This window comes from Planococcus citri, chromosome 5 (assembly GCF_950023065.1).
Source record: "Planococcus citri chromosome 5, ihPlaCitr1.1, whole genome shotgun sequence".
In the NCBI taxonomy this organism is placed as follows: domain Eukaryota; kingdom Metazoa; phylum Arthropoda; class Insecta; order Hemiptera; family Pseudococcidae; genus Planococcus; species Planococcus citri.
The window spans coordinates 60,912,259-60,922,293 of NC_088681.1; the positions used below are offsets into that span (position 1 = coordinate 60,912,259).

The following is a 10,035-nucleotide window of genomic DNA, read 5'->3' on the forward strand; positions in this document are numbered from 1 at the left end:
ATAATGTAATCCTATTTATCTGAATTTCAGTTAGGTAGGTACGAGTACCTATACAGATGAATATTTTATGGTTTTCAATTGATCAATTTTTTTTTCTTACCATTACAATCACAACTCGAGTTGGGTTTCAAGGTTACTTGAAAGATAAAATCAATAGAAGAAGTCAACGTCAGTTGTTCAAGATCAGAACGATATTTACACACATTGTTCATCATTCACGAGTCACAAACACTATCAAAATCTCGAAACACTTGTTGCATATTTTCCACTTCAAATCACACACTAATTTTTTGCATCTTGCGAGCAACAGTTGATGATATAGAGACTTCGACATAATTCTAAAGAATTTTCGAGCACTGAAAATGAATTCTGGTCAAGGAGTTATTTCGTGCTTTTTCATTATCATTGCCTTGAACGCACTCCACTTGGGTAAGAATAAAAATACAAACTATGCAGATATTGTGAGCCGACTAGGAAACCTCATGAGCCCGAAAAATACTCAAATTTTCTTCAAATATGTGAAAATCTGTTACTATTTTGCTCAAGATGCCAATTGATGGGTTCATTTCTTCCTTTCATTCTTTTTTTCCTTTTCCTTTTTTTTTTTACAGCAATGAGTCTATATGAACCTTTATACGTAACAAAATCACCAATGGAAGAAAAATATTATTTAATATTTGATGTGAAACGCGACTCTCCAAACGGACCCTGCGTCATAAGATCTCCTGACCCTGAGGATGATATACTATTAGCATGCCCAAAAGCTGATTATCCTGATGCCCTCGAAATACTAGGAGGTGTTGGAAAAATGGCGAATGTCGTTGATTTTTGCCAGATGTCCATCGAATCGCACGTTTTCATGAGCAAAGATAAAAAGAAAAACAGTGTAATTGGATTTTTGGTAAGACGTAATTTATCTCATAAAAATTTCAGGAGAACGTTATCTGTTCTGATCAGGTCTGAACAGATTTAATCTGATAAAAAAAATTCTGATCTGATTAAGCCTGTTGAGGTCTGATTGGATTCGGAGAATATCCACTGCCTGCCCAGACCAGATTAGACCAAAATAAAATCAGATGAATTCAGATCTGGTCAGATCTAATCAGGTTTCTCCTGCTGCATAAAAACCCGCCTGAACAGTGCATAATTTGATTAGAACACTGACCTGATAAAACCTGATCACATCTGATTGGATTCAGGGAGTTTCGGATCAGATCAGATCAGATCAGATTGCTCCAATCAATTTAGATCTAGTCAGATCCAATCAGGGTCCCTCTATTGTAAGTATATAATCAGATCTGCATAAATGATCATCCAATTAAAAGTCTGATGTAATCACGCTCACATTGGATGAAATCAAATTGGACTCACTGACTCAGAGAATGTTTGGAATGCATAATATCAAATTCGATCTGATCTGATCAATCAGATCTGCTGGGACCCAATCAGGTTCTCCTTATTGAATGTAATCTGGCCTGAAAAGATCTAAACTCTGATCCAAGCTCTGACCTGAATATTTGACCCTTGAGTGATAAAATTGGATTTGGGGAATGTCCCAATCAGATCAGCAAGCCAGATAAGGTCCGATCCGATTAGGTACCTTCCTTGCCTCCTTCCTCCCCCTTCCGACCACCCCTCCCATTGCATCTAATCAAGTCTGAACAGATTTAATCCCATTAAAACTTTCTCATATTTGTACTTGTAGCTTGTCAGATCTGATTTGATTCGGGGAATGTCCAGATCAGATCTGATCAGGTCTGATAATTCAAGTCTTACTGAATCTATTCAGATCTGATCAGGTCCAATCATGCAGCATGCTCCCTCTTTTGTATCTGATCAGATCTGAATAGATCTAATCCGATCAAAATTCTGATCTAATCAGACTGGATGAGATCTAATTGATCGGATCAGATCAGATCAGATTGAATCCGATCTGGTTTGATCAACAATAAGATTTTCTTAGGTCCAATCAAGTTTTCCTTATTGCATCTGGTCGGGTCCAAACACATGTAAACTGATCAAAACGCTGGTCAAAATAAATCTCGTAAGATGAAATTTGATTCAGGAAATGTTTAGATCAGATCAGATCATATCTACAATCCAGATCTGGGCAGATCAAATCAGGGCCTCCCCCCATTGTATCTAATCAGGTCTGAATGGACTTAATCAGATCAAAACTTTTTCCTGATTGTAGTTTTTCAGATCTGATTGGTTTCAGGGAATGTTCAGATCGCATCTGATCAGGTCTGGTAAATCAAGTTTTATTGAATTTACTCGTATTCACATCAGGGCAGATCCAATCAGGTTTGTTCTATTGCATGTTATCAATTCTGAATAAATCTAATCCCATCAGAACTCTAATCTAATCTGACTGAGTGAGTTCTAATTAGATTCGAGGAATATCAGATCAGATCAGATCAGATATCAGGTCAGCTCAAATCAAGTCAGGTATCCTCTCGTTACATCTGATCCGGTCTCAGATCTAATCAGATCAAAAATCTCACTAGATCAGATCAGATTACATCAGATCAGATCAGATCAGATCTGGGTCTCATCAATCAAGTCTGATAATAATAATTCTAATCTGGTCAGATACAATTAGGTCATTGCATCTGATCGGGTCTGAACAGTTCTAATCTGATCAAAAATCTGATCTGATTAGACTTCATCTGATCAGATGAATTCAGATCTGTTCTGATTCAAACGTGCATCTGATCAAGTCTGAACAAATCTATAATCCGACCAGAACTTTGTTCTATGATCACTGATCAGATTCAGCCAAATCAAACTGAATCCATAAAATACCCAGATCTGATCAGGGTACCCGGGAAAAAATGTTCAGATCAAATTTGATCAAAGTATGTCAATTTTAATGAAAATCTTGATACAGTTTAATAAAAGTTGATCAATATTGATTAAAATCTTGGTATAGTTGTATGAAAGTTTATCAAACTAGATCAAATTATATCAAGGTAGATAGACTGGTCTCACCCTTGTTTGATCAATTTAGATCAAGTTTGATATTGCGACTTACCTGATTTGATCAATTTAGATCAAGTTTGATATACCTATTTTGATCGAACTTATTGAGCTAGATCAAATCTTATGCAATTTTATCAACCTTTATCAAGTTGTATCAAGAAAGATACACTGGCCCTGGCGTTGTTTGATCAATTTAGATCTAGTTTGGTCAAGTTATATCGAATATGATATGAGTTATTTGACCAACCCTATCATGTTTGATCAAATGTTATGAAATTTGACCAACCTAGATTAGGTCATATCAAGGAATATACACTGCTCCCAGAGGTTTTTGATCAATTTAGATCAAAAGAGATATCCTTATGTCAATCATGTTACCTAATGTGATCAAATTATATGAAATGTTTCAACCAACCTTATCAAGTTAGATCAAACAACGTTCAGATTTTTGCATGCACCTGATATAACTTGATCTAATTTGATAAAAAAATTTCAAATTATGCCAACTTTTTGATCAATATTGATCGAATTTAATCAAACTACGTAAAGACTTTAATCAATGTTAATCTGTTAATCTACTTTGATCAAAACATTTTTTTCTTTCAATTTTCACAAGTAAAAAAAGAAGAAAAAAGGGGAAAAAAGTTGTATTGAGTATGTGGATGGGTTATGCATTCAATTCATGTGTCAGGCCCAATAATTATGCAGTGATACAGTTTCCAAAAATATTTTCATTTCATTTTGTTCCCAAAAAAATACTATCACATTCAGTATCAATAAAAATGCATAATTCACATTTGAAAAAATGTTCTGAAGTTGATGAATTAAGCAAATTTTTGAAAATCATTGAAATCTGCTCTTGTATGATAAGCAATAGGTGAATTTTTCTAAGTCCAGACCTATCAAAGGAGAATATATACTCCTAATGTCCCTCAACTCACAAGGAACGGGGTAGCCTAATTGTTAAGGACATGGTCTGGAATGTGAGAGGTCATAGGATCGATCCCACCTCCGAACACGAAATTTTTGAAAATTTTTCCCCTACTTTTAAATAAAAAATTGCAACCAACATCTCATATTATGCGAGGCTTACATCTTTGCAGTAATTTAAGCAATTTTACTAGTAAATATGGCTATTTTTAAAAAATCAGCATTACATTTGATCTAACTTGATCAAAGTTGATACAGGTGATCTAATTAGATCAAAAAAATGTCTCCATCAAAATAGATCTTATTATATCAATTTTGATAAAAACTAATTAACATTGATCTATTTTGATAGAGACATTTTTTTGATCAAATTAGATCACCTGTTTTTGATCAAATTTGATCTAAACATTTTTTCCCAGGATGACTTAATTTCATAGAAAACTAATTTCTCTTCCATTTGTTCAGATTTCTACACCAAATAAACAACCATCTAATCCTTTCAAAGATGTACCCGAAGTAAGATGGAACATTACTGAGTAATTGCAATACAGTCAATATATTTTCATAATGGCCCCTCTCATACCCTCAATTTTCACAGAACCATTCTGTATGCGGCTTGATTTATTTCAAATTTGACTACAAGCTGAATCGGATCAGATCTGTACGCTATACGCTTACAGCTGGTAAACTTTTGACCTCCGAGATCAATGAAGATAGGAACGTTGAATACCAAAAGAATATAAATATTTTCAAATACGATATCGACAATTTATATGCTCTGGTTTGCATTTCAATTCTATTTATATGATAAGATCTTTTGCACACATAACCTATTCACATCTAGTAATATTTGATAAAATTTCACCAGAGTTCGCTATCACTAACAAAAGTTCAATTAGCTCCCGAAGAAGACTTCTTATTCGCTAGCTGGAAATCTGCTTCAAGGCATAATATTCAAACAGCTCCCATGTGGACTGAGCTACTACCTCAATGGCAAGCTTTGGAAACATTCATACGAAAAGTCACTCAGGTAGGCATAGTACTCCACTACTCGTATTTCAAAATTCAAATTGACCTTTATTTTTCGAAGCCCTTTATAGCATTTTTTTTTTTTAATTCTAGGTCATTGATTCAATCAAAGTGATAACAGGTGCCTTTGGTACAATCGCTTATCCAGGAACTACTGAAGATATCTATTTACACGATGAGCTACAATTGGTCCCTAAGTTTTTTTGGAAAGCCCTCTATATAGAAATTGGTTCAAGCATTCACCAAAACCACTATCGCGGAATCATATTCGTAATGCATAATAATCATCCGGACTACAATAACCCCTACGAAGGTCAAATATGTTCCGAACAGGATGTTATCGCTAACACGGGATGGACCTTTTATCCCAACGATCAAATGAAAACTTTGATGTATGGTTGTTCTTTAAATGCAAAGAATATGAAAGTTTTCCACGAGAAAATGCCATCTAACGTGGTTTACCAGCCGTTTAAATTAGGCAACGTGCCTGTAGAAGTGACCAATGGTGAAGGTAGAGTGATTAAAATTGGGACAGTAGATGTTCTCAAAGAAATGTAAGAAATTTGAGATTTCAATGTTAATAGGATGATGATGAAAACAACAAAGTCCTTCAAAGATTTAATTTTATCATAATTTACAATTTATTCATGTACCTATTTGTAGTATTATTTTATAAGTGAAGTACTTTGAATTAATTTAGTCCGTATTCGAGAAATTTTATAAGATATAATTTTAATGATGAAATATTAAAAATACTGCTCAAAACTGTTCGAACCCGCTTTTAATAGATTTGGTGGGTCAAATATGGGATATATGCCAACTTGCAGCTTTCTAGGTCAATTTCGGGGAACAGGTATGGTAATGTTTTGTATTTTTCAAGTGGCCAATTTTGGATTTTGTAATTTTAAAATGGCCACTTTTGGGCAAAAAATTGCAATTCCAAAAAGTAACCAATTTTCATTTGTTCTTTGAAAATAAAGTGTTTAAAAAATGCGAAATTGTTTCTGTCTCGATTGATTCGAATTTTCGATTTCTGACTTAATTTTTTTTTTGTGAAAAGTTAACAATTTGTTTTCATCTCGTCCGATTGCAAAAATTTATGAGGTAGGTTATATTATATCATTTTGTAGGGAATTTTATCCTCTTCAATATGGTTGTAAGAGTTTGAAAATTCATCCTTTCGTTTTCTTGAGAATAATTTTTAAAGAAAGAGAGGATATTTCTGAACTATGGGTTCCCAATAGTGCGCATCCTAGAAAATCTGTAAATACACACCGTAGTTTGGGGTAATATCGGCCGGGTTTTGGAGGTTTTTTCAATGCATCTCCACAATGGGGAGACTTGGGGGGTTGAAATTTGAAATGAAGGTACCTTGAACCTTCTGCTATCGATTAATGTGTGCAAAATTGGATTTGGATTATATGTTTTTGATTTATGGCTTCTCAAAAGGTGGCCGATATTAGCCAGCAGTTTGGCTAATATCGGCCACCTTAAAAATTTCCCATAAAAAATCAGTTTAAAATTTCTCAAATTTTTCATTTACTGTTAGAAATTGAAAAGCAGTCCATTTTAGGCGTTTATTGGTCCATCTCCCCAAAATTGGTCGAGTGCAAAAGATAATATCGGATATTTCTACTGTATCGGCGCTGTCATTGTTCAAAATTTCAAAAATTGCTTATGGTGGGCCCAATTTTGCATTTCTTATCTTCAGACTTACTTTTTATACTAGATTGTGTTTCTAAAACATCACCACTCACAATTTTAAATTCATTTCGACATAATTTTGGCAGAATAGCATTGATAACAATGAAAATATCAACTTTTTTGACAGAAAAATCACAGCCTTTTTTCAATAAAATGTGCCCTACTCTCTCACAAATTAATCTTTTGGCCATTTTTTTTTCGTAACTAGATGCTAAAAAACGCAAGGAATCCATTTTTGCAATCAGTTTTACTGTATTTCTATATCTTCATTATGATCGAGAAAGAGTTTTGCAGACAAAAAATTTTCTCTTTTTTTCGCATTTTTGTTTACTGATACCCGAAACCTCCCCAGTTACTTCTACAGGCTTTGTAATTACACGAATCGATAGCCCTGAGTTTTCTCTTTCCAATGATACCAAATTTTAGTACTTTTGAACATCACTAGGAGTGGTAGTGGAATAAATTCGAACGTAAATGAGAGTGGCCGATATTAACCCAGGAGGCCGATATTACCCCAAACTACGGCATGTGTTTTTCACTACCTGACTTTTGTTTTGATAGAATGGAGTGTTAGATACCTGTAAAAGGCTAAAGGGTGTTAGTTTTCAGTGAAGAAACATTCCTAAGAGTGAAAGAATACTTGAACAATGGGCTTTCTTTGCAGAAATGAGCTCACACATAACCCCTACTCATAGTAAAACATATTTCTGAAATTTTTGTCAAGTAGGTACTCATTTTTTTAGAGTTTTTGCGCGAAGCGCGAAAAAAACTCTATTGTAATCACTTTTTCATGGTAGTCATCGTAGTCATCGTAGTCATCGTCGTCATAAATCTTTTTGTAGATTTTTAAAATGCTAAGCAATATGCATTAAAAATAATTGGCTACGTTTTTTTTTTTCTAAATTCCAAATAAAATTCAAAATATTACTGTTGATAATATTGATGATAATGAAGAGCGAAGAAGTATTTAATAATAAGTTGTATTGGTTTTTTGAATCAGTTTTGGAAAATATCATTTATTATTTATGTCATATCATTTGAAACTATACATTACGCATCCGTCACTGGTACTCTCGATCGTTGATTTTTTTGGATTAATTTAGATTCGATGGATTCGGCACTTTTTCAAAGTATAATTGGGTGATTCCTACTATATTGCGAATATTTGCGTAAATGCAAATATCTGAAAGACTAAGAAGGCAAAATTTTATTTTTTGGTGTCTATAATTCTATAAAGATACCCCCTACATGCCCCCGTAAAAAAATTCACATAACTGTATCACCACCCCCCAGGGGACAACAAATGTGGGTCAAATGTCCATCGTCGTGGCTGTCACAGCTCATATTTTTGTTCACATGTCAGTTTATAAAACAGTTGTTTTAAAGAGTTTCTCTGAATTGGTGCATTATTTCTAATAAGGAAGGATAGGACTTCAACTAACTTGTGCCATAATAATGTCTGAGGTCACTCAATCTGAGTAAGGTCAACTTAAATACTGGTCACAGCACTTTTTGTCCATGGACGTGGGAAATTTTCAAATGGTCAAAACCACTAGATACAATACTTTTTTTTCTAGTACAAATGGCAAACCTGACGTACTCCCAACATATAAACACTATCCAGGTATCAGAATTTTATAATAGGAGGTTTTAACAATACTTTTTCACTATTTTTTCAAAAAAATCTACTTGTCCTATCGCCGTGGGTCATCATAACTTCTGATAATGAACGAATCAGTTCAAATGAAAAAGGCTATAATTATGGTCAAAGTAGTTCGTAATGAACTGCATTCCAAGTTTTTCAAAAAAAGTCAGGGTATGCCCTCTACAGTTGAGAAAAGCAAGTTTTGTCTGACGTCGTGGGCAAAGTTTTTTGTCTATCGTCGTGCCATCTGTGGTTCACAATATCCAGGGCAAAAGACATACAGTTTCTAAGCCCCTCTTTTGAACCCCTCTGAGCTATTTTTCCGGGATTTTTTGATCGAAGTTGTTAATGCTAGTGTAGTAGAGACCATTTCACCCAGTGAGCACGCGTGAGCCCCACCCAGGGGGAGAGGGGGCGACTTTTGTGACTTGTCTTTCGTCGTGGACAAAAGTCGCCCCCTCTCCCCCTGGGTGGGGCTCACGCGTGCTCACTGGGTGAAATGGTCTCTACTACACTAGCATTAACAACTTCGATCAAAAAATCCAAAAAAAACAACCCAAAAAAATTCGAAAAAGGTACTTGGAATATTCGCAATATAGTAGGAATCACCCAATTGAAACTGTGAAAAAAGCTGACGCTGCAGATCAGCCAAAAAAAAATCGAAGAGCTATTTTCTTTATTTAAAGAGGTGCCAATACCAAATTCCATCACGATTTTGTTTTTGCAATTGTTTGAAAAAGTTTATACGAATATAACTGACCAGAAAATGAGAAACAAAATCAAACGCGGGTTATTTGAGATGAGCATGAGCGAATAATTTATTGTGTATTTTGGAAAGTACTTTCAACCAACTTACGATTCGAATAAAAGAATTATCTGCAACGAGTTGATTTTTTCAAAAAATGTCTTAAAATGCCATTTTTTACGTTTTTTCTGGAAAAAATTTGGGAGATAGTTGAAAATGTATACAATAAAACTTTTTCAACATCAAATTTCTACCCTAAAAATATTTCAAAAACTTGGCAAAAATAGCTGTTTCAACCAAGGATCAGAATTATTGTAAAATTGCTTCGGTTGAAGAGTGACTTTTGGATTTTAGAAACATCGCCTTCCTCAATTTAAATTCAAACTTATCCTGAACTTTCTTTTTTTAAATACCTTTTTTTTTAATGATTCAAGTGAATTCATTATCCCTCAAACGCAAAAACTCTTTTGTAATCAGCGATTAGCTGATGGCTTGTTTATATCTGTTCTCAGTGTTCTCGTAGTAATGAAACGTATCACAGTGGAGTCTCGATAACTCAAAGCTGAAGGGAGAAGGAGTTGACTTCGAGTTATCGGAGTTTTCGAGTTATCGGAGTTTGAGTTATAGAGGTTAATTTTTGGTATATTTCGAGTAAGTGAAGTTTTGAATTAGATGAGTGTTTTTTTTTTATCAGAATGAAATGGAAATACGTATTATATGTATGAGTAAAGTATAGAATGAGATAGTGCAATAGGTACCATTGAAGATAACTGATATGTGAATGTGAAAGAGTTTTGTATCAATGAGATTCGAATTTACAAGTGTTTTCACCTAGAAATTCAAGTTCTAAAAAACCATACCTACCTAATTGAAATTCTAAAATTTTGAAAACAAAAAAATCAAACTTTTTACCTACATAAAAAACATTGTGTTTTCACCCATCAAAATAGGAATTTTCGAAAGCTTCTGTTCTCGTTATATGCTCGGGCTAATTTTTTCC

The 10,035-nt window shown here is 34.1% G+C and overlaps 1 protein-coding gene across 1 annotated transcript; it reads left to right on the top strand.

The window, feature by feature from the left end:
- Positions 1 to 296: 296 nt before the first annotated feature.
- On the top strand, positions 297 to 4,720 carry LOC135848420 (uncharacterized). Its single transcript, XM_065368322.1, has 4 exons — positions 297 to 429; positions 612 to 901; positions 4,378 to 4,428; positions 4,511 to 4,720. The coding sequence occupies exons 1-4, from the start codon at positions 363 to 365 to the stop codon at positions 4,718 to 4,720; spliced, it is 618 nt and encodes a 205-aa protein (XP_065224394.1). The 5' UTR covers positions 297 to 362.
- The last annotated feature ends 5,315 nt before the right edge of the window (positions 4,721 to 10,035 follow it).

What these genes read in the sequence shown, in the direction of transcription:
- LOC135848420 (XM_065368322.1), top strand. Translation starts at nt 363, where the DNA reads ATGAATTCTGGTCAAGGAGTTATTTCGTGCTTTTTCATTATCATTGCC. An exon ending in CTTGAACGCACTCCACTTGG is followed by an intron (nt 430 to 611) that starts GTAAGAATAAAA and finishes TTTTTTTTACAG; the next exon opens with CAATGAGTCTATATGAACCT. An exon ending in CTTTCAAAGATGTACCCGAA is followed by an intron (nt 4,429 to 4,510) that starts GTAAGATGGAAC and finishes CAATTTTCACAG; the next exon opens with AACCATTCTGTATGCGGCTT.